Consider the following 25,486-nt stretch of genomic DNA (forward strand, 5'->3'; position numbering starts at 1 on the left):
CGCCCCGAGGCACCGATTCATGAGAGGCATCCTCCCAATGTGGGGCCGACCCCGTCCTGAGAGACTGCGAGGCGAGATGGCGAGAACCAGCACGGGAGAGCCCAGGATGGCCGGACTTCTTCATGGCCATCCCTGATGCACCGGCCAGGGACGGCTGGGAGGAGGGAGGGAGCCCCGCGGCACCACCCCGAAGCAGTGTCTCCTCCATCGCCCACTCCCAGGCCGCCTCCGGCGTGTCTAAAAAGTGCAGACCCTTAATTCGGGCTGGGAAGAGAAGCATGTACTTTAAATGTAGTGCCTTCAGTTTTTGTTTCACTTGTTCGTAGGAGAACCGCCTGGCCTGAGCCTCTCGGGAGTAGCCTGGGAAAATCAGTATCCTCGAGTTCTGAAAATGGAGCTCCTTCTGGGCACAGACCTCTCGCAAAATGTTGTCATGGTCTCAAAAGTTAAGGAAGTCGGCTATCAGCGCCCTGGGCGGTGCTCCAGGTGGAGATCTGGCAGAGAGAGCTCTGTGGACTCACTCGATGGTGAACCATGTGGACAACCCGTTGGGGGGCATCCACGATTTAAGCCCCGTTTCCAGAAATTCTACAGGTTTAGAGCCCTCGCCTCCTCCGAAAATCCAGTGAAATGCAGGTTTTGTTTTGATTGATTTTCAGCATCTTCTGCACACTGCTGTAACTCGTGGGTACGAGTTAGGAGATGGGAGACCTTGATTTTAAGGTCTTGAACCTCGTCATCCTCTGTTGATATACGCGCCTCTGCCTCGGTGAGTCGTGCAGAGGCGTTCTTAGATCCTGTCGTAACAGAGCCATATTTACTCTCACATCCCCGATTTTATTTTCAACCACAGCCTGGGAGGACTGTGTGGCTCGTGGGATCTTATCGGTGTCCCCCCCGCCTCCTGGCTGAGCCAGGGGTCTCCATGGTATCTCCCCCCTCCCCGTGTCCCAACTGGAGTCGTGAATTTATCTATTTGAGTTTGGGAGAAGGATGAGTTCGCTTGTTTGTCTTTCCCCATGGTGAAGATGACAGGTATATCTGGTACCACAACGCACTGCCACGGTCTCATTCACGTTCCCTAGGCTCCAATGAGTCACAAGGACATAACATATGGCCCCTCAAGGCTGCACACACTTAGGGCCCCAGGGAGCAGATAACCAACAGATGAGGTCTGGGAGGCAGTTGGGGCGAACACCAAGCAGACAGGCCCCCACTATGTATCCCTCGGGCCCCAGACAGTCTAGCCAGGCTCAGAGCGGGGGAGTCGTGCTCCCAACAATCAGGCCAGGTGGGCCGACAGGGAGCCCCCCACCACAGTAAGGCCACGTGTCCCTGAGTGCCCCTTCACTTCCAGCCAGATGGTCCACCTCCAGGCACCTAGAGCCGGCGCGGGATCTGTGTGTCAGTTTGGCCCCTCACAATCACTTTCGCTTTGGGAGGCTGAGGAGGAGAGGGGAATCAGGGCCAGTCATGGGACAGCAGGCCCTTGGCACAGCCCCGGGCCCGGCCACCGCAGCGGGCAGACGGAGGACCCGCGGGTCAGGCGCGAGTCCAATTGCCAATGCGGCCCCTCCACCAGCACCGCGGGCCTCCGGACCCACCGAAGCAGTGGATCACGTCCTCAGGGCCCCAGTTGCTGTAGGAGGTTCATAGAAGTTTAAAGAAGTTCAGGTGGGGCTGCCAAGGGCACAGGCCACCACCACCACTCCTCATAGCCGGTCTCCCAGGCGGCACGGGCCCCGACGCCCCCGGGCCCGGCTCCAACGGCCGGCAGCCACGGCAACAAGGTCGGGTAGGGAGGGAGGCGTTTCTCACCACAGGCCAGCGGGCCGCCGGTGCTCCACAGCCCCAGCCACTGCAGCCGACAATCAGCAGACGCGCTGTGCCACTGTCAGTCCCCCAGGACAAGAATCACCACCGCAGGGCCGCCGCCATCAGGGTCCTCACAGACTGGCAGTCTGTCCCATCGCTCCACCTCACAAGCACGAGAATGATGAGCTACCAAGGCCCCCCGGTCCACGTCGAGGTGGGCCCCCGGCACACAGGAGGTCGGCCCAGAGTGCGGGTCCAAGGCAAGCACCAGGGCTGGATCAGAGGTCAGAGATCTCCGGTGTCCAGTCACCAAGCACGGGAGTCCCTCGGGCAGCACTGCTTAGGGGGCCAGGAGAGGCCTAGTGGGCGCCCACCATCTTGTTTCTCCTCTGCCCAAACCTCACCAGTCACACGGGCCCCAGCGTCCGAACGGAAGCCTGTGGTGCCTACCCCCTCAGTGTGTGGCTCCTCCCCAGCAAGACGAGGGCAGCAACACAGGTCCAATTGGTCCCCAGGCAGTTTAGATGGTGGCGGATGACATAGGGGTCCGGAGCACTCTCAGAGTGCGACCACCATCTTGATGCCCTTAAGCCCTTTTCTTATAGGTACTTTTCGCTCATTGACTTTAGCATGTAGTTTTTGAGTCTACCACCACTGGAAGCATCTCTGCATACGGACACACCAGGGCAGGTAAACTTGACCTGTTGGTGCTTTCTTGGACCTTGGCCCCTACTTACCTTAAGTCCAGAAGAATAGTCCTGTAAGTCGATTGCAAATGACCCTATGCAGTGTATGTTTCTCCCATAGGATAACATTACTTTATTCGAGGCTCATGACTCAAATCTGATAGCTGTAATTTCTGTATTTTTAAATATCACTAACTCAAAAAGTACTTACCTGATCTGGAAGATCTTGGTGACCAAATTAATATAAAATCTGCTATTTTTCTGAATTGGTTCTGAATTTCTTCTTGAGTGTGTGCCTCGTTTATTGCCTTCAACAAACAAATGCTTAACACTGCCCTTTAATAAGCCTAAACTGTTCAACCACACTACCACAAAGAGAGCACTTGGGATTATTAATTTAAGGCCTGTAAACCAAAAAGGGTCGTCTGGACTATCTGCACGGTGTACCCCTACATTGGTACACAACATAGATAGCCAGCTTCCTACAGTAGCCCACAGGGCACTAACCAGTCATAGATACATATATGTGAAGTAATCATATTACCCAAGAGATGGGTGAGCCCCTGAAAGCTCAAGAAAGATTGAGCCTGAAGACTCTCCCTGGTTCAGATGGGAGTCTCGTTGGAACCTCGAGCTCATAAAAAGTTGATCTTTCATGTGACTTCATATTGTCACCCTCACTCTTGCTGCATGCGCAAAAAGGTAAAAACACAAAATTGACATTTGAAGTAAAAAGGAGAGACAATAAATGCCAGTTTATGTCTAGGCAAATATATTTTTTTTTACTTCTCTTCCTTTTTCATCTGTATTGCATATGAAGGCACCTTCAGATACATGAGTTCAGAGTATTGTAGGAAAGCACCATCTTGCCTGGCATGTTACCTCCATTTTCACTGTATGCATGTTTGTTTTTACCCTTGTGTCACTGGGATCCTGCTAGGCAGGACCCCAGTGCTCATAATGTATGTGCCCTGTATGTGTTCCCTGTGTGGTGCCTAACTGTATAACTGAGGCTCTGCTAACCAGAACCTCAGTGGTTATGCTCTCTCTGCTTTCTAAATTTGTCACTGCAGGCTAGTGACTAATTTTTCCAATTCTCATTGGCACACTGGTACACCCATATAATTCCCTTGTATATGGTACTTAGGTACCCAGGGTATTGGGGTTCCAGGAGATCCCTATGGGCTGCAGCATTTCTTTTTGCCACCCATAGGGAGCTCAGACAATTCTTACACAGGCCTGCCACTGCAGTCTGAGTGAAATAACGTCCACGTTATTTCACAGCCATTTTCCACTGCAATAAGTAACTTATAAGTCACCTACATGTCTAACCCTCACTTGGTGAAGGTTGGGTGCCAAGTTACTTAGTGTGTGGGCACCCTGGCACTAGCCAAGGTGCCCCCACATCGTTCAGGGCAAATTCCCCGAACTTTGTGAGTGCGGGGACACCATTACACGCGTAGACTGCACATAGGTCAATACCTATGTGTAGCGTCACAATGGTAACTCCGAACATGGCCATGTAACATGTCTAAGATCATGGAATTGTCCCCCCAATACCATTCTGGTATTGGGGGGACAATTCCATGATCCCCCGGGTCTCTAGCACAGAACCTGGGTGCTGCCAAACTGCCTTTCCGGGGTTTCCACTGCAGCTGCTGCTGCTGCCAACCCCTCAGACAGGATTCTGCCCTTCTGGGGTCTGGGCAGCCCCGGCCCAGGAAGGCAGAACAAAGGATTTCCTCTGAGAGGGGGTGTTACACCCTCTCCCTTTGGAAATAGGTGTGAAGGGCTGGGGAGGAGTAGCCTCCTCCAGCCTCTGGAAATGCTTTGATGGGCACAGATGGTGCCCATCTCTGCAAAAGCCAGTCTACACCGGTTCAGGGATCCCCCAGCCCTGCTCTGGCGCGAAACTGGACAAAGGAAAGGGGAGTGACCACTCCCCTGACCAGTACCTCCCAGGGGAGGTGCCCTGAGCTCCTCCAGTGTGTCCCAGACATCTGCCATTTTGAATTCTGAGGTGTTGGGGGCACAGTGGACTGCTCTGAGTGGCCAGTGCCAGCAGGTGACGTCAGAGACCCATTCTGATAGGTTCTTACCTCCCTTGGTAGCCAAACCTCCTTTCTTGGTAGCCAAACCTCCTTTTCTGGCTATTTAGGGTCTCTCCTCTGGGGTATTCCTCAGATAACGAATGCAAGAGCTCACCAGAGTTCCTCTGCACTTCCCTCTTCGACTTCTGCCAAGGATCGACCGTTGGCTGCTCCAAGACGCCTGCAAAACTGCAACAAAGTAGCAAGACGACTACCAGCAACATTGTAGCGCCTCATCCTGCCGGCTTTCTCAACTGTGTCCTGGTGGTGCATGTTCTTGGGGCTGTCTGCCTTCACCCTGCACTGGAAGCCAAGAAGAAATCTCCCGTGGGTCGACGGAATCTTCCCCCTGCTAACGCAGGCACCAAAAGACTGCATCACCGGTCCTCTGGGTCCCCTCTCATCCTGACAAGCATGGTCCCTAGCACACAGGAGCTGGATCCAAGTGACCCCCACAGTCCAGTGATCCTTCAGTCCCAGTTTGGTGGAGGTAAGTCCTTGCCTCCCCACACCAGACAGCAAACCTGTGTACTGCGTGATTTGGAGCTGCTCGGCTTCTGTGTACTTCTCCAAGCATTCCTTTGTGCACATCCTAGCCTGGGTCCCCAGCACTCCGTCCTCCAGTGCTCAACCATCTGAGTTGGACTCCGACGTCGTGGGACCCTCCTTTTGTGACTCTGGTTTCACAAATCTTCTATGTGCCTGCTCCGGTACCTGTGCAGGTGCTGCCTGCTTCTGCGGGGGCTCTCTGAGATGCTGAGCGCCCCCTCTGTCTCCTCCTCCAAGGGGCGACATCCTGGTCCTTCCTGGTCCCCAGCAGCACACAAAAACCTGTACCGCGACCCTTGCAGCTAGCAAGGCTTGTTTGCGGTATTGCTGCAACATGCAGCACGCCGTGGGACATCTTCCATCCAAAGGAGAAGTTCCTAGCCCTTTTAGTTGTTGCAGAATCTTCAGCTTCTTCCATCCGGAGGCAGCCCTTTAGCACCTTCATCCGGGGTGTCCTGGGTTCCTGCTCCCCCTGGACACTATCGCGAGTCTTGGACTTGGTCCCCTTGCCTTGCAAGTCCTCACGTCCAGGAATCCGTCTTCAGTTTTTTGCTGGTGCTTGTGGTTCTCACAGAATCCCCCTATCACGACTATTGTGTCTTTCACGGGTAGTAGGGTAACTTTACTCCTACTTTTCAGGGTCTTGGGGTGGGGTATTTTGGACACCCTTACTGTTTTCTCACAGTCCCAGCCACCCTCTCAAGTCTCCCATAGGTCTGGGGTCCATTTGTGGTTCGCATTCCACTTTTGGAGTATATGGTTTGTGTTGCCCCTAGACCTATGTTCACCTATTGCATCCTATTGTGATTCTACTTTGCACTACTTTTCTTACTGTTACTTACCTGTTTTGGGTTTGTGTACATATAACTTATGTATATTACTTACCTTCTAAGTGTGGGTATTCTCTGAGATACTTTTGGCATATTGTAATAAAAATAAAGTACCTTTATTTTTAGTATATCTGTGTATTGTGTTTTCTTATGATATTGTGCATATGACACCAGTGGTATAGTAGGAGCTTTGCATGTTTCCTAGTTCAGCCTAAGCTGCTTTGCCATAGCTACCTTCTATCAGCCTAAGCTGCTAGAAACACCTCTTCTACACTAATAAGGGATAACTGGACCTGGCACAAGGTGTAAGTGCCACAAGGTACCTACTATAAGCCAGGCCAGCCTCCTAAAAGTATCCTCTGTACAAAACCTATCACGTGTTATTCAATAGACTATGCTGTATTTTATATCAATGTGCGCTGCATAAAAGGTTCACATGACAATTGTTAGGGCAGGAATAGTTCTAAGTTTCTAATATATGGATGGATAGAAGTGTGTGAGTGCCTTGTGGCTTTTGTTTGGACTATTTGGGTATGAGATGAAGGCTACCAACCTTCAGAGGTGCAAACCCAGTGAATCATGCAGTTAAAAGTCTAATTGGTTCACTCAATCTCCTGCAAAGTAACTTCAGTAGTAGGAACATGTGACATGTACTTTACGGTGCACCAGGGCCTATAACAGCCACAATACACTATGCTAAATGCAACAGTTACCTGGAATATGAAGAGCGGATAGATTTAGAGGGCTGGCCATTAAAGAAAATCACTCATAGAACCTGATGACATGAATATAACTTTTTTCATTTAAGATTCTGTTTAAATAGTGTCTTATGTTATCAGTGGTTTGAAGGTGCTAAGAAAAGAAAATAATGTCATTAACATTTATATCCTGTCATTAATATTTGGTTATAGCTCCTTGAGACTCAAGGGTTAGAAAGCGCTGTAGAAATGGGGATATTATAATACAATGTAACTGTCCTGCTCGTTTATGTTTTAAAGGAGACTCGGGTAACCTCTCCTCGTAGTAGTTAGGAGTGTGACAAGGCACTACTGCTGTGTATTTGTCAATGGGGAGGGATATGTTAACGGAGCCATTCACCCCTCTCTATCCATCACCACCAAGTCTTTCACTGACTCCTTGCAAGTGGCTGAAGAGAGGCGAGACCACAGGGGTACAAGAAACAATACAAACACAAGCCTCCTCTGCTTTTCAAAGGCCTTTGAATGACCTGGGAGTACTTGAGTCCGGCACATAAACCTCTGGGTCATGGAGGCTGCAGCAGCCTTTGTTACTGAACAGGAGGGTGGGCAGGGAGCTGAGGCCCCTTTGGTGTAATAGGCGTCTCACGTTTGGTTCCTTTGCTGAATTTGTCAGCAGTCCCTTCAAACTTCATTTGTTTTTCAGTGCCCATCTTTCCAATGTGTTTAATGTTAAAAAACGAATGAAGTTTAATAGGGAAAGCATCACTGTCATCTTTTAAACTACTGGATCGTTTGTCCCCCTCGAATCCCCCACCTTTGTCCCCTGCGTCCTCCCCCCTCAAATCGGGGGGGGGGTATAAATGCCCTGCGTCCTGCACACTTCCTATGCCCATGCAGGAGGGGAATGTTTACTCTCGTGGGGAGGGGTATGTTGTTTTCTGTCCCTCCCCACAGCCCCCCGTGGGGTCCGTGCTTAAACCTCCCTCTCTCCCCCCCAAGATAACCCACTCACCTATAGATACAAATCTGTGATCTGCATGACCCACAATGTGCTTTGCAGCAGGCACAGTAACCCTCTGTGCTACTTTAGTCACATCTGTGACTGAGCAAAACAGAGATCTCTATATTAACCGCCAGAGTTATCCTGCAGTACACTTATCCCCTAAAAGTTGCTGGACACTCAGATCTTTGCAGCAAGTGTATTAACCTCTGGAGTTATCTTGACAGAATTATTATCCCCGAAAACGTGTTTGGCACTCACACACACACCTCTGCAGCAAAAGCATTAACCTTCAAAAGTCATCTTACCAGTACTACTTTTCCTTAAAGGTTTCTGGGTGTACAGATCTCTGCAGCAGGTGCATTAACCTCCAGAGTTATTTTTCCAGCATTATTATTCTCTAAAAGTTCCTGTACACACAGATCCCTGCAGAGACAGTATTAACCACAGGAGTTATCTTGACAGTACTGTAAGGAAATGCCTTCTTGGCATGGTTACTGTAGGAGGCTGGACTGGCTTGTAGTGAGTACCAAGGGGTACTTACATCTTGCACCAGGCCCAGTTATCCCTTATTAGTGTATGGGGTGTCTAGCAGCTTAGGCTGATAGATAATGGTAGCTTAGCAGAGCAGCTTAGGCTGAACTAGGAGACGAGTGAAGCTCCTACAGTACCACTAGTGTCATATGCACAATATCATAAGAAAACACAATACACAGTTATACTAAAAATAAAGGTACTTTATTTTTATGACAATATGCCAAAGTATCTTAGAGTGTACCCTCAGTGAGAGGATAGGAAATATACACAAGATATATATACACAATAGCAAAAATATGCAGTATAGTCTTAGAAAACAGTGCAAACAATGTATAGTTACAATAGGATACAATGGGGAAACATAGGGATAGGGGCAACACAAACCATATACTCCAAAAGTGGAATGTGAACCACGAATGAACCCCAAACCTATGTGACCTTGTAGAGGGTCGCTGAGACTATTAGAAAATAGTGAGAGTTAGAAAACTAGCCCTCCCCAAGACCCTGAAAAGTGAGTGCAAAGTGCACTGAAGTTCCCCAGAAGACAAAGAAGTCGTGATAGAGGAATAATGCAGGAAAGACACAAACCAACAATGCAACAACTGTGGATTTCCAATCTAGGGTACCTGTGGAACAAGGGGACCAAGTCCAAAAGTCACAAGCAAGTCGGAGATGGGCAGATGCCCAGGAAATGCCAGCTGCGGGTGCAAAGAAGCTTCGACTGGACAGAAGAAGCAAAGGTTTCTGCAGGAACGAAAAGGGATAGAGACTTCCCCTTTGGTGGACAGATCCATCTCGCCTTGGAGAGTTGTGCAGAAGTGTTTTCCCGCCGAAAGAACGCCAACAAGCCTTGCTAGCTGCAAATCGTGCGGTTGGCGTTTTTGGACGCTGCTGGGGCCCAGGAGGGACCAGGAGGTCGCAAATTGGACCTGGAGAGAGAGGGGACGTCGAGCAAGACAAGGAGCCCTCTCTGAAACAGGTAGCACCCGGAGAAGTGCCAGAAACAGGCACTACGAGGATTCGTGAAGCGGTGCTCGCCGAAGTTGCACAAAGGAGTCCCACGTCGCCGGAGACCAACTTAGAAAGTCGTGCAATGCAGGTTAGAGTGCCGTGGACCCAGGCTTGGCTGTGCACAAAGGATTTCTGCCGGAAGTGCACAGGGGCCGGAGAAGTTGCAAAAGTCGCGGTTACCAACAATGCAGTCTGGAGTGGGGAGGCAAGGACTTACCTCCACCAAACTTGGACTGAAGAGTCACTGGACTGTGGCAGTCTCTTGGACAGAGTTGCTGGATTCAAGGGACCTCGCTCGTCGTGCTGAGAGGAGACCCAAGGGACCGGTAATGCAGCTTTTTGGTGCCTGCGGTTGCAGGGGGAAGATTCCGTCGACCCACGGGAGATTTCTTCGGAGCTTCTGGTGCAGAGAGGAGGCAGACTACCCCCACAGCATGCACAAGCAGGAAAACAGTCGAGAAGGTGGCAGGATCAGCGTTACAGAGTTGCAGTAGTCGTCTTTGCTACTATGTTGCAGGTTTGCAGGCTTCCAGCGCGGTCAGCAGTCGGTTCCTTATCAGAAGGTGAAGAGAGAGATGCAGAGGAACTCGGATGAGCTCTTGCATTCGTTATCTAAAGTTTCCCCAGAGACAGAGACCCTAAATAGCCAGAAAAGAGGGTTTGGCTACCTAGGAGAGAGGAGAGGCTACTAACACCTGAAGGAGCCTATCACAAGGAGTCTCTGACGTCACCTGGTGGCACTGGCCACTCAGAGCAGTCCAGTGTGCCAGCAGCACCTCTGTTTCCAAGATGGCAGAGGTCTGGAGCACACTGGAGGAGCTCTGGACACCTCCCAGGGGAGGTGCAGGTCAGGGGAGTGGTCACTCCCCTTTCCTTTGTCCAGTTTCGCGCCAGAGCAGGGGCTAAGGGGTCCCTGAGCCGGTGTAGACTGGCTTATGCAGAATTGGGCACATCTGTGCCCAAGAAAGCATTTCCAGAGGCTGGGGGAGGCTACTCCTCCCCTGCCTTCACACCATTTTCCAAAGGGAGAGGGTGTAACACCCTCTCTCAGAGGAAGTCCTTTGTTCTGCCATCCTGGGACAAGCCTGGCTTGACCCCAGGGGGGCAGAAACCTGTCTGAGGGGTTGGCAGCAGCAGCAGCTGCAGTGAAACCCCAGAAAAGGCAGTTTGGCAGTACCAGGGTCTGTGCTACAGACCACTGGGATCATGGAATTGTCCCAATAATGCCAGGATGGCATAGCGGGGGCAATTCCATGATCTTAGACATGTTACATGGCCATATTCGGAGTTACCATTGTGAAGCTACATATAGGTAGTGACCTATATGTAGTACACGCGTGTAATGGTGTCCCCGCACTCACAAAGTTCAGGGAATTGGCTCTGAACAATGTGGGGGCACCTTGGCTAGTGCCAGGGTGCCCTCACACTAAGTAACTTTGCACCTAACCTTTACCAGGTAAAGGTTAGACATATAGGTGACTTATAAGTTACTTAAGTGCAGTGTAAAATGGCTGTGAAATAACGTGGACGTTATTTCACTCAGGCTGCAGTGGCAGGCCTGTGTAAGAATTGTCAGAGCTCCCTATGGGTGGCAAAAGAAATGCTGCAGCCCATAGGGATCTCCTGGAACCCCAATACCCTGGGTACCTCAGTACCATATACTAGGGAATTATAAGGGTGTTCCAGAAAGCCAATGTAAATTGGTAAAATTGGTCACTAGCCTGTTAGTGACAATTTGAAAGTAATGAGAGAGCATAACCACTGAGGTTCTGGTTAGCAGAGCCTCAGTGAGACAGTTAGGCACTACACAGGGAACACATACATATAGGCCACAAACTTATGAGCACTGGGGTCCTGACTAGCAGGGTCCCAGTGACACATAACAAACATACTGAAAACATAGGGTTTTCACTATGAGCACTGGGCCCTGGCTAGCAGGATCCCAGTGAGACAGTGAAAACACCCTGACATACACTCACAAACAGGCCAAAAGTGGGGGTAACAAGGCTAGAAAGAGGCTACTTTCTCACACAACCCCCCCCCAAACGAAGGACAATAAGGCTAACCTTGGCCAGTTGAGACTTTATTGTCTAAGTGGTGATAAGTAGAGAGTAGCTCTGCAATAGACTGGTTACTCCCTTTATCATCCACTATATGGTTACTTCCCTGTGGGGATGTAAACCACCCTGTTTGAAGTTTTTTAGCTAAGTAACAATGTGAAGATGTATTTTCAGAGTTTCTATCAGTAAGTTTTAGTTTAGAGCAGTGGGAATTGTCCACTGATCCTATTTGTAGTGATGGAAATGCCAGACAGGGATGCTGTCTCAGAAAAGCCATAGCTGGGCAAAAACTTTGTCCATATGGCTGGAAGAGAGAACAGGGATGCTGTTTCTCTTGAGTTGGAGCAGGGCAGGGATGCTGTCCTATGAGCTCCACACTAGGGCAGGGATGCTGTCCTAAGTGTTGTGAGGCAGTGCAGGGTTTCTGCACTAAAGTTTCTCTGGGAGGGTTGGAGGGATGCTCCATGTTAACTAAAATGGTGCTCTTTTTGTCACCAATGTTAGTTATCCCACAGAGAGGTACTTCCACCTCAGGGAGTACAGCTATGCCAGCTGATAATTCCCTTGGAACAGGTGCCACCCCAGGAGAGGTTTCTCCCACCACAGGAATGGTATCCTGAATGTGTAGGAGGCTGGACTGGCTTGTAGTGAGTACCAAGGGGTACTTGCACCTTGCACCAGGCCCAGTTATCCCTTATTAGTGTATAGGGTGTCTAGCAGCTTAGGCTGATAGATAATGGTAGCTTAGCAGAGCAGCTTAGGCTGAACTAGGAGACGTGTGAAGCTACTACAGTACCACTTAGTGTCATATGCACAATATCATAAGAAAACACAATACACAGTTATACTAAAAATAAAGGTACTTTATTTTTATGACAATATGCCAAAGTATCTTAGAGTGTACCCTCAGTGAGAGGATAGGAAATATACACAAGATATATATACACAATAGCAAAAATATGCAGTATAGTCTTAGAAAACAGTGCAAACAATGTATAGTTACAATAGGATGCAATGGGGAAACATAGGGATAGGGGCAACACAAACCATATACTCCAAAAGTGGAATGCGAACCACGAATGGACCCCAAACCTATGTGACCTTGTAGAGGGTCGCTGGGACTATTAGAAAATAGTGAGAGTTAGCAAAATAACCCTCCCCAAGACCCTGAAAAGTGAGTGCAAAGTGCACTAAAGTTCCCCTAAGGACAAAGTAGTCGTGTTAGAGGAATAATGCAGGGAAGACACAAACCAGCAATGCAACAACTGTGGATTTCCAATCTAGGGTACCTGTGGAACAAGGGGACCAAGTCCAAAAGTCACAAGCAAGTCGGAGATGGGCAGATGCCCAGGAAATGCCAGCTGCGGGTGCAAAGAAGCTTCGACTGGACAGAAGAAGCTGAGGTTTCTGCAGGAACGAAAAGGGCTAGAGACTTCCCCTTTGGTGGACGGATCCCTCTCGCCGTGGAGAGTCGTGCAGAAGTGTTTTCCCCGCCGAAAGGACGCCAACAAGCCTTGCTAGGCGCAAATCGTGCGTTTGGCGTTTTTGGACGCTGCTGGGGCCCAGGAGGGACCAGGAGGTCGCAAATTGGACCTGAAGAGAGAGGGGACGTCGAGCAAGACAAAGAGCCCTCACTGAAGCAGGTAGCACCCGGAGAAGTGCCAGAAACAGGCACTACGAGGATGCGTGAAACGGTGCTCGCCGAAGTTGCACAAAGGAGTCCCACGTCGCCGGAGACCAACTTAGAAAGTCGTGCAATGCAGGTTAGAGTGCCGTGGACCCAGGCTTGGCTGTGCACAAAGGATTTTCGCCGGAAGTGCACAGGGGCCGGAGTAGCTGCAAAGTCGCGGTTCCCAGCAATGCAGCCCAGCGAGGTGAGGCAAGGACTTACCTCCACCAAACTTGGACTGAAGAGTCACTGGACTGTGGGGGTCACTTGGACAGAGTCGCTGGATTCGAGGGACCTCGCTCGTCGTGCTGAGAGGAGACCCAAGGGACCGGTAATGCAGCTTTTTGGTGCCTGCGGTTGCAGGGGGAAGATTCCGTCGACCCACGGGAGATTTCTTCGGAGCTTCTGGTGCAGAGAGGAGGCAGGCTACCCCCACAGCATGCACAAGCAGGAAAACAGTCGAGAAGGCGGCAGGATCAGCGTTACAGAGTTGCAGTAGTCGTCTTTGCTACTATGTTGCAGGTTTGCAGGCTTCCAGCGCGGTCAGCGGTCGTTTCCTTATCAGAAGGTGAAGAGGGAGATGCAGAGGAACTCGGATGAGCTCTTGCATTCGTTATCTAAAGTTTCCCCAGAGACAGAGACCCTAAATAGCAAGAAAAGAGGGTTTGGCTACTTAGGAGAGAGGATAGGCTACTAACACCTGAAGGAGCCTATCAGCAGGAGTCTCTGACGTCACCTGGTGGCACTGGCCACTCAGAGCAGTCCAGTGTGCCAGCAGCACCTCTGTTTCCAAGATGGCAGAGGTCTGGAGCACACTGGAGGAGCCCTGGACACCTCCCAGGGGAGGTGCAGGTCAGGGGAGTGGTCACTCCCCTTTCCTTTGTCCAGTTTCGCGCCAGAGCAGGGGCTAAGGGGTCCCTGAACCGGTGTAGACTGGCTTATGCAGAATTGGGCACATCTGTGCCCAAGAAAGCATTTCCAGAGGCTGGGGGAGGCTACTCCTCCCCTGCCTTCACACCATTTTCCAAAGGGAGAGGGTGTCACACCCTCTCTCAGAGGAAGTTCTTTGTTCTGCCATCCTGGGCCAGGCCTGGCTGGACCCCAGGAGGGCAGATGCCTGTCTGAGGGGTTGGCAGCAGCAGCAGCTGCAGTGAAACCCCAGGAAGGGCAGTTTGGCAGTACCAGGGTCTGTGCTACAGACCACTGGGATCATGGGATTGTGCCAACTATGCCAGGATGGCATAGAGGGGGCAATTCCATGATCATAGACATGTTACATGGCCATATTCGGAGTTACCATTGTGAAGCTACATATAGGTAGTGACCTATATGTAGTGCACGCGTGTAATGGTGTCTCCGCACTCACAAAGTTCAGGGAATTGGCTCTGAACAATGTGGGGGCACCTTGGCTAGTGCCAGGGTGCCCTCACACTAAGTAACTTTGCACCTAACCTTTACCAGGTAAAGGTTAGACATATAGGTGACTTATAAGTTACTTAAGTGCAGTGTAAAATGGCTGTGAAATAACGTGGACGTTATTTCACTCAGGCTGCAGTGGCAGGCCTGTGTAAGAATTGTCAGAGCTCCCTATGGGTGGCAAAAGAAATGCTGCAGCCCATAGGGATCTCCTGGAACCCCAATACCCTGGGTACCTCAGTACCATATACTAGGGAATTATAAGGGTGTTCCAGTAAGCCAATGTAAATTGGTAAAAATGGTCACTAGCCTGTCAGTGACAATTTGGAAAGAAATGAGAGAGCATAACCACTGAGGTTCTGATTAGCAGAGCCTCAGTGAGACAGTTAGTCACTACACAGGTAACACATTCAGGCACACTTATGAGCACTGGGGCCCTGGGTTACCAGGGTCCCAGTGACACATACAACTAAAACAACATATATACAGTGAAAGATGGGGGTAACATGCCAGGCAAGATGGTACTTTCCTACAGAATGGTAGGGTGGTTAGGGGATACTGTGATACCCTTTTTACCTGTTGATGGAGAGGGATCCTGAGTTTTCAGGCCTTCTCTCCTTTGCTTTTTCATTTCAGCAGAAATGAGAGGGAACAATTCCTCAGGGATGCCCAGCATGGCTGCATGGGCATAAAACTCTACATCAGCCCAACCTGAGGCCTCTAGGTCATTACCTAAGAGACAGTCTACAGGTAAGCTAGGTGATACCACCACCTGCTTAGGGCCAGTAACTCCACCCCAACTAAACTGAATTATAGCTAAGGGAAGGAACTTAGTGGAGTTATGGACATCAATAATTTTATACTGTTGTCCAATGATGTGTTGTTCAGGAGCCACTAGGTTTTCAGTCACCAAAGTGATACTGGCACCTGTGTCCCTGTAGGCCAAGGCCTCAACACCATTTATTGAAACTGTCTGCCTGTACTTATCCATTGTAAGGGGACAAGCAGCCAGTGTGGCAAGGCCAATGCCACTAGGTGTGACAGAAACTGTCTTGGGAGTGACTACCCCAGTTTCTACTATGGACCCAAAAGTGAACCCAACTACACCCTTAACTTGACTGTTGCCAGCAGTCCCACCACTAGTACCACTACTGCTAGGGGCACTAGAGCTTGATGTATTAGTGGTGGTAGGCTCAGGGGGTTTACCTGGACAGGACTTATCCCCTGGCCTATGGCCTCTATTTTTACACACAAAGCACCAAGGCTTTTTAAATTGTGTAGGTTGAGAAGAAGAGGAAGAATTTGTTTTATCTCCACCCCCTGAAGAGTGTTTAAGATTTGAAGTGGAATCTTTGGTTTTACCCTTATCCCCATGCTTATCTTGAGATTTTTCACCATCTTTCTTCTTAGTGTTCTCTTTGTCACCTCCTGTATGAACTTTTCTGTTCACCCTTGTTCTGACCCATTTGTCTGCCTTCTTTCCCAATTCTTGGGGAGAGGTCAGATCAGAGTCCACCAAGTACTGGTGCAACAAATCAGACACACAATTATTAAGAATATGCTCTCTCAGGATCAAGTTATACAGGCTGTCATAATCAGTAACTTTACTGCCATGTAACCACCCCTCCAAGGCCTTCACTGAATGGTCAATGAAATCAACCCAGTCTTGTGAAGACTCCTTTTTGGTCTCTCTGAACTTTATCCTGTATTGTTCAGTGGTTAAGCCATAACCGTCCAGGAGTGCATTCTTAGGAACTTGGAAATTATTGGCATCACTTTCTTTCACAGTAAGGAGCCTATCCCTACCTTTTCCACTAAATGATAGCCATAGGATAGCAGCCCACTGCCTTTGAGGGACATCCTGTACAACACAGGCCCTCTCAAGTGCAGCAAACCACTTGTTAATGTCATCCCCCTCCTTGTAAGGGGGAACTATCTTGTGCAGATTCCTGGAATCATGCTCTTTTACAGGATGACTATGGGGAATACTGCTGCTGCCACCATGGGTTTCAAAACCCAACTTCTGTCTTTCCTTCTCTAATTCAAAAGACTGTCTATCCAAATCCAGCTGTTGCTTTTTAAGCTTCAGTCTGGTTTGTTCCACCCTCAACTTATTGAGTTCCCTCTCTAACATTCTGTCATCAGGGTTGGTGGGAGGGACATTCCTAGATACAGAGGTATGATGGGAATGAACAGAAGGAGACCTGTCCCTTACAGAAGCCACCCTAACAGCTTGGCTGACAGTGTAATGTGAGAGCACATCATCTGGATGCTGTGACTCCACTTCAGAACCAACTATGCTAGACTGTCTAGTAATGGGCAGGCTAGGAAGTTTCTTTCCTGAACCTTTTCCTGGGGGAGTCCCTGAATCAGATTGGGAACTATTAGGTACTTTTTCAACAGATGAGGCACTTATTGCCTTATCTTGTTCTCTAAGCATGTTAATTAACAGTTCCAAGGAAGGATTCTTCCCTACACTCAAACCTCTCTCTACACAGAGACTCCTTGCTCTTTTCCAGCTAAGGTTGTCATATGCAAGTTTGGACAGATCAACATTTTGGCCTGTGCCAGACATTTTTAGAGAGAGTTAAAGTGATAGAAAAAGAGAAAAAAGTTTTCAGAACTTTTTGGAAAGACAGAAAAAAAAAACTTTTTAAACTTTTAAGAACTTTTTGAAAGTTTAGAAGTACTTTTCAGCACTTAGAAAACAGTGAAAAGAGGAAATGCAAAACTTTTTAGCTATGTGTACACACACTGAACTTGTTTTGTATATTTTTCTCTTATGAAAAGTACAATGACAAGAGTGGTAAGTAGTCTCAAAGCACTTATCCCACCACTGCACAACCAATGTAGGAGGCTGGACTGGCTTGTAGTGAGTACCAAGGGGTACTTACACCTTGCACCAGGCCCAGGTATCCCTTATTAGTGTATAGGGTGTCTAGCAGCTTAGGCTGATAGATAATGGTAGCTTAGCAGAGCAGCTTAGGCTGAACTAGGAGACGTGTGAAGCTACTACAGTACCACAAGTGTCACTTGCACAATACCATAAGAAAACACAATACACAGTTATACTAAAAATAAAGGTACTTTATTTTTATGACAATATGTCACAGTATCTCAGAGTGTACCCTCAGAGTGAGGATAGCAAATATACACAAGTTATATGTACGCAGTACTAAAAATATGCAGTATAGTCTTAGAAAACAGTGCAAACAATGTATAGTTACAATAGGATGCAATGGAGACACATAGGGATAGGGGCAACACAAACCATATACTCCAAAAGTGGAATGTGAACCACGAATGGACCCCAAACCTATGTGACCTTGTAGAGGGTCGCTGGGACTATTAGAAAATAGTGAGAGTTAGAAAACTAGCCCTCCCCAAGACCCTGAAAAGTGAGTGCAAAGTGCACTGAAGTTCCCCAGAAGACAAAGAAGTCGTGATAGAGGAATAATGCAGGAAAGACACAAACCACCAATGCAACAACTGTGGATTTCCAATCTAGGGTACCTGTGGAACAAGGGGACCAAGTCCAAAAGTCACAAGCAAGTCGGAGATGGGCAAATGCCCAGGAAATGCCAGCTGCGGGTGCAAAGAAGCTTCGACTGGACAGAAGAAGCAAAGGTTTCTGCAGGAACGAAAAGGGATAGAGACTTCCCCTTTGGTGGACAGATCCCTCTCGCCTTGGAGAGTTGTGCAGAAGTGTTTTCCCGCCGAAAGAACGCCAACAAGCCTTGCTAGCTGCAAATCGTGCGGTTGGCGTTTTTGGACGCTGCTGGGGCCCAGGAGGGACCAGGAGGTCGCAAATTGGACCTGGAGAGAGAGGGGACGTCGAGCAAGACAAGGAGCCCTCTCTGAAGCAGGTAGCTCCCGGAGAAGTGCCAGAAACAGGCACTACGAGGATGCGTGAAACGGTGCTCGCCGAAGTTGCACAAAGGAGTCCCACGTCGCCGGAGACCAACTTAGAAAGTCGTGCAATGCAGGTTAGAGTGCCGTGGACCCAGGCTTGGCTGTACACAAAGGATTTCCGCCGGAAGTGCACAGGGGCCGGAGAAGTTGCAAAAGTCGCGGTTACCAACAATGCAGTCTGGAGTGGGACTGTGGCAGTCTCTTGGACAGAGTTGCTGGATTCAAGGGACCTCGCTCGTCGTGCTGAGAGGAGACCCAAGGGACCGGTAATGCAGCTTTTTGGTGCCTGCGGTTGCAGGGGGAAGATTCCGTCGACCCACGGGAGATTTCTTCGGAGCTTCTGGTGCAGAGGGGAGGCAGACTACCCCCACAGCATGCACAAGCAGGAAAACAGTCGAAAAGGTGGCAGGATCAGCGTTACAGAGTTGCAGTAGTCGTCTTTGCTACTATGTTGCAGGTTTGCAGGCTTCCAGCGCGGTCAGCAGTCGGTTCCTTATCAGAAGGTGAAGAGAGAGATGCAGAGGAACTCGGATGAGCTCTTGAATTCGTTATCTAAAGTTTCCCCAGAGACAGAGACCCTAAATAGCCAGAAAAGAGGGTTTGGCTACCTAGGAGAGAGGAGAGGCTACTAACACTTGAAGGAGCCTATCACAAGGAGTCTCTGACGTCACCTGGTGGCACTGGCCACTCAGAGCAGTCCAGTGTGCCAGCAGCACCTCTGTTTCCAAGATGGCAGAGGTCTGGAGCACACTGGAGGAGCTCTGGACACCTCCCAGGGGAGGTGCAGGTCAGGGGAGTGGTCACTCCCCTTTCCTTTGTCCAGTTTCGCGCCGGAGCAGGGGCTAAGGGGTCCCTGAACTGGTGTAGACTGGCTTATGCAGAATTGGGCACATCTGTGCCCAAGAAAGCATTTCCAGAGGCTGGGGGAGGCTACTCCTCCCCTGCCTTCACACCATTTTCCAAAGGGAGAGGGTGTAACACCCTCTCTCAGAGGAAGTCCTTTGTTCTGCCATCCTGGGACAAGCCTGGCTTGACCCCAGGGGGGCAGAAACCTGTCTGAGGGGTTGGCAGCAGCAGCAGCTGCAGTGAAACCCCAGAAAAGGCAGTCTGGCAGTACCAGGGTCTGTGCTACAGACCACTGGGATCATGGAATTGTCCCAATAATGCCAGGATGGCATAGCGGGGCCAATTTCATGATCTTAGACATGTTACATGGCCATATTCGGAGTTACCATTGTGAAGCTACATATAGGTAGTGACCTATATGTAGTACACGCGTGTAATGGCGTCCCCGCACTCACAAAGTTCAGGGAATTGGCTCTGAACAATGTGGGGGCACCTTGGCTAGTGCCAGGGTGCCCTCACACTAAGTAACTTTGCACCTAACCTTTACCAGGTAAAGGTTAGACATATAGGTGACTTATAAGTTACTTAAGTGCAGTGTAAAATGGCTGTGAAATAACGTGGACGTTATTTCACTCAGGCTGCAGTGGCAGGCCTGTGTAAGAATTGTCAGAGCTCCCTATGGGTGGCAAAAGAAATGCTGCAGCCCATAGGGATCTCCTGGAACCCCAATACCCTGGGTACCTCAGTACCATATACTAGGGAATTATAAGGGTGTTCCAGTAAGCCAATGTAAATTGGTAAAATTGGTCACTAGCCTGTTAGTGACAATTTGAAAGTAATGAGAGAGCATAACCACTGAGGTTCTGGTTAGCAGAGCCTCAGTGAGACAGTTAGGCACTACACAGGGAACACATATATATAGGCCACAAACTTATGAGCACTGGGGTCCTGACTAGCAGGGTCCCAGTGACACATAACAAACATACTGAAAACATAGGGTTTTCACTATGAGCACTGGGCCCTGGCTAGCAGGATCCCAGTGAGACAGTGAAAACACCCTGACATACACTCACAAACAGGCCAAAAGTGGGGGTAACAAGGCTAGAAAGAGGTTACTTTCTCACAGTTACCCACTGACTTTTTACCTTTGCTGATGCTAAGTTTTGATTGAAAGTGTGCTGGGACCCTGCTAACAAGGCCCCAGCACCAGTGTTCTTTCCCTAAACTGTACCTTTGCTTCCACAATTGGCACAGCCCTGGCACTGAGATAAGTCCCTTGTAACTGGTACCACTAGTACCAAGGACCCTGATGCCAGGGAAGGTCTGTAAGGCTGCAGCATGTCTTGTGCCACCCTGGGGACCCCTCACTCAGCACATGCACACTGCCTCACAGCTTGTGTGTGCTGGTGGGTAGAAAATGACTACGTCAACATGGCACTCCCCTCAGAGTGCCATGCCAAGCTCACACTGCTTGTGGCATAGGTAAGTCACCCCTCTAGCAGGCCTTACAGCCCTAAGGCAGGGTGCACTATACCACAGGTGAGGGCATATGTACATGAGCAGTATGCCTCTACAGTGTCTAAGCAAAACCTTAGACATTGTAAGTGCAGGGTAGCCATAAGAGTATATGGTCTGGGAGTTTGTCAAACACGAACTCCACAGTTCCATAATGGCGACACTGACATCTGGGAAGTTTGGTATCAAACATCTCAGCACAATAAATGCACAGTGATGCCAGTGTGGAATGTATTGTAACTTGCACCCAGAGGGCATCTTAGAGATGCCCCCTGAATACCAATCCGACTTCTAGTGTGGGGCTGACCAGTTTCTGCCAGCCTGCCACAACCAGACGAATTGCTAGCCACATGGCGAGAGTACCTTTGTCAACTCTGTGGCCAGAAACAAAGCCTGTACTGGGTGGAGGTGCTTCACACCTCCCCCTGCAGGAATTGTAACACCTGGCGGTGAGCCTCAAAGGCTCACCCCTTTGTTACAGCGCCCCAGGGCATCCCAGCCTCTTTTGGCTGCAAGGCTGGAGGAGATAATTAGAAAAACAAGGAGGAGTCACCCACCAGTCAGGACAGTCCCTAAGGTGCCCTGTGCTAAGGTGACCCCTGCCTTTAGAAATCCTCCATCTTAGTTTTGGAGGATTCCCCCAATGGGATTCGGGATGTGCCCCCTACCCACAGGGTGGAGGCACAAAGAGTGTGTATCCACCCTCCAGGACAGTAGCCATTGGCTACTGCCCTCCCAGACCTAAATACATCCCTAAATCTAGTATTTAGGGGCACCCCAGAACCCAGGAAATCAGATTCCTGCAACCTGAACTAAAGAAGAAGGACTGCTGACCTACAAGCCTGCAGAGACAACGACAACTGCTTTGGCCCCAGCCCTAACAGCCTGTCTCCTGAGTCGAAAACCTGCAACAAGCGACGCATCCAACAGGGACCAGCGTCCTCTGAAGCCTCAGAGGACTGCCCTGACCCCCAGGACCAAGAAACTCCCGTGAGTAGCGGCTCTGCTCAACAACCTGCAACAAACTTGCAACTTTTCTACAACTTTAAAGACCTCACTCTTCCCGCCGGAAGCGTGAGACTTCACACTCTGCACCCGACGCCACCGGCTCAAGATCCAGAGAACAAACACCACAGGGAGGACCCCCCAGGACCCTCAGAGCAATGCCTGCAGAGAGAATCCAGAGGCTCCCCCTGACCGCGACCGCCTGTAACAAGGGACCCGACGCCTGGACAAAGCATTGCACCTGCAGCCCCCAGGACCTGAAGGAACCGAACCTCAGTGCAGGAGTGACCCCCAGGCGACCCTCTGCCTAGCCCAGGTGGTGGCTGGCCGGAGAAGCCCCCCCCTGTGCCTGCCTGCACCTCTAGAGTGACCACCGGGCCCCTTCATTCAAACCTATTCAAAACCCAAAGCCTGCTTTGCACACTGCACCCGGCCGCCCCTGTGCCGCTGAGGGTGTATTTTGTGTGCCTACTTGTGTCCCCCCCAGTGCTCTACAAAACCCCACTGGGTCTACTTTTAAAATAGCTTATTGCCATTTTAACAAAAACTGTATATTTTATTGATCTAATTCAAAGTTCCTAACTTACCTGTGTGGAGTACCTTGTATTTTATGTCTTTACTTAAAATCTTGAACTTGTGGTTATAAAAATAAATTAAGAAAATATATTTTCCTATAGAAAAACTATGGGCCTGGAGTAAAGACTTTGAGTGTGTGTTCCTCCTTTATTGCCTGTGTGTGTACAACAAATGCTTAACACTACCCTCTGATAAGCCTACTGCTCGACCACACTACCACAAATAGAGCATTAGAATTATCTCTTTTTGCCACTATCTTACCTCTAAGGGGAACCCTTGGACTCTGTGCACACTACTTCTTACTTTGAAATAGCACATACAGAGCCAACTTCCTAGAAGTACTATTATCCTCTAAACGTTTCTGGGTACACATCTGTGCAGCAAGAGCATTAACAGACAGAGTTATCTTGCCGGTACTCTTAGCCCTTAAATGTTGCTGGAGTCACACAGATGTCTGCAGCAAGTGCTTTAACTGCAAGAGTTATTCTGCCAATACTATTATGCTCTAAAAGTTGCTGTGCGCACACATCTCTGCAGTAAGTGCACTAACCTCTAAGTTTTATATTGCTGGTATTATTATCTCCTGAAAATTGCTAAGCGCAGATATCTCTGCCGCAGGTGCATTAACCCCCAGTTATCTTCCCAGTATTATAATCCCCTTAAAGCAGAGCTACTGGAATTATGCGATTGTGCGGCCTGCTGCAATTTTCGCATAGTTATAGATTTGCCGCATTTGCCACTTAATCCGCAATCTATTGCATAATCTGCACATTTTACCCCAAAAAATTGTTTGTAGATCGAACCGTTCAAAAGTCACTATAAACACAGCGACACGTGCTGCCAGGCAGTGGCAGGTCCTTTGCAAAGCTGGACTGACCACCTTTCTGTTGCTTATTGCTATATTTGGGAGGTAAAATGGGACTACTGAGGTGCAGCCAATGCCCAGACAGTTTTACCAAGTTTATAAAATGACAAAATAACGAAGCAAAACTATTACAAAATGTGCCGCATTATGCCACATCATTTCCATTTTGTTCTAATTAATTTACTCAACTCTGCCACATAATTTGGCCATCACCTGCTGCATAATTCCAGTGGCCATGCCTGAAATCTGCTATGAACACAACCTCTGCAGCAGATGCATTAACTACCAGAGTCCTCTTGCCAGTACTATTATCTCCCAAATATTGCTGGGGACAGACAGTTCTTTGCAGAAAGTACTTTAACCCCCAGAGTTATCTTGCCAGGAGTACTATCCCCTAAAAATTGCATTGCTCACAGATCTCTGCAGCAGGAGCATTAACCCAGCACATATTTTAAAACACAGCCTCTTTGTGTCAGGTAAGTATCCCAAATTTATTTGCCGAGTTATAAAAAAAAAATGTATAATTTGATGTCAGTCTTGTTTTCATGGCTCGGCCCCTTGTGACCCCAACCTCTTTTCTCTCCCACACCTTGACCCCCAGTTATGGGGGCCCAGAGTATTATTATGCGATCCCAGTCCTGTACATACAGCTGTTTCACCTGCAGACATTGAGTGAAAGGCAGTGCAGAACACAGTTGCACTTTAATCCTTGCGAGGTCGATAAGAGAGTGGTTTACCATGGGGGCTCTCTTGGGCGTTTCTTACACTTCTCCTGCTCTAACAGATGGTGGGCCGTTGTTAGATTCATCTGGGGCCCCCACCATCAGCACTGAAGGGGCGTGGCTACACCTTTGAAAGGGCCAGATTTTATAAATAGAGGTCCGCAGACCCCACCCCGAGTGAGGTCCGTTTGTTGGTCCTCCGTTATCCCCCCCCACCACCATCAAGAAGCTCTCTCTCTCCCCGGTGCCCCCCACTTTACTTGTAAGAGTGACACGCTCAGTACACGGTAGGGAGGGCTGTGGGGGGGGGGGGGTCAGTGTTGTGTGGGGGTGTCAGTGTTGTGTGGGGGGGTCAGTATTGTGTGGGGTTGTCAGTGTTGTGGGGGGTCAGGGGTGTGTGTGAGGGGGTCAGTGGTGTGTGGGGGGGCAGAGTGAAGGTATTACACGTGGGGGAGGGGTCTGCAATCTCTTTTCTGACCCTCTGTCTCCCCCACCCCAGGCTCACACTCCCTCCGGTACTTCTACTCCTCCCTCTCGGGGCCCCTCCCTGGGGTCCCCCAGTTCTCCTCCGTGGGATATGTGGACGACATCCCCATTTCGGGTTACACCAGTGAGAGCCACAGGGTGGAGCCCCTGGCTCCCTGGATGGAGAGGATCAGCGCAGAGGACGCCCACTACTGGGAGGATAGCACGGAGATCAGTCGAGGAGCGGAGCAGGTGTACAAGGTCAATGTGAGGATCGCAATGGAGCGACTCAACCAGACCGAGGGTGAGTGAGACCAGGGGAAGGTCACTCAGAGGGGGGGGGGGGGGGAGTAACACCAGGGGAAGGGTGACCAGACTGGGAGTGAGTGACACAAGGGAGGGGCAACCAGACCAGGGGTGAGTGAGACCCAGAGAGGGCTAACCAGACCCGGGGTGAGTGACACTGGGAGAGGGACAACCAGCGGGGGTGACTGACACCGGGGAAGGGACAACCAGAGCAGGGGTGAGTGACACCGGGGGAGGAGCAACCAGGGAGGTGAGTGACAACGGGGGAGGGACATCCAGGGGTGAGTGACACAGGGGGAAGGGCCTCCAGAGGGAAGAGGAGTGAGACTGGGGAAGGGGACGTCAGAGGGGAAGGGGTGATACCGGGGGAGTGGAGGCAACCAGACCAGGGGTGAGTGACACCGGGATAATTACAGATCAAGAGTGGGAGTGAGTAATGGGGGTGGTGAGGGACTCAGGTACACTGTGGTGTATGACTGTGAATTGAACTGGGCTTGGGGGAGGGAATGCAGGAACAGGGGGTGTAAGTGGTCAGAGGGGGCAGTGTTTGGGGAGTGAGTGACTTGGGGAGGGGGTGACAGACGCAGACACGCATTTTGAGTCAGTATTTCTGCCTGCCCCGGGGGGGGGGGTTAATAACATGCCCCGCCCCAGGGGTCTCTCTCTCTCTCCCTTACACTCCGTGCTGCCCTCCACCAGATCTCACTTCAGTCCCCCGGTCATTCCATTCAGAGGGGGGCGTGGGGTTGTCTATACTCTTTGCCTGGAGGTGTGGCACTCTTGCTCCCTTTTTTGGGCCTTCAATACTCCTCCACCTCTCCCCCCTTACTCATCTCTAACCTCCCCCCAGGTCTCCACATGCTCCTGGTGAACAGCTCCGCTGAGGGTGGGGGTGAACGATTCTCTTGCC

The 25,486-nt window shown here is 49.9% G+C and overlaps 1 protein-coding gene across 1 annotated transcript in view; it reads left to right on the top strand.

The window, feature by feature from the left end:
* LOC138301428 (RLA class I histocompatibility antigen, alpha chain 11/11-like) overlaps positions 1-25,486 on the top strand; it is a 338,345-nt gene that overhangs the window by 43,395 nt on the left and 269,464 nt on the right. The window contains exon 2 of the mRNA XM_069241918.1: positions 24,305-24,574. Coding sequence (XP_069098019.1) covers positions 24,305-24,574 — 270 coding nt within the window. The remainder of the gene's footprint in view (positions 1-24,304; positions 24,575-25,486) is intronic.

This window comes from Pleurodeles waltl, chromosome 6 (genome assembly GCF_031143425.1).
Source record: "Pleurodeles waltl isolate 20211129_DDA chromosome 6, aPleWal1.hap1.20221129, whole genome shotgun sequence".
Lineage (NCBI taxonomy): Eukaryota > Metazoa > Chordata > Amphibia > Caudata > Salamandridae > Pleurodeles > Pleurodeles waltl.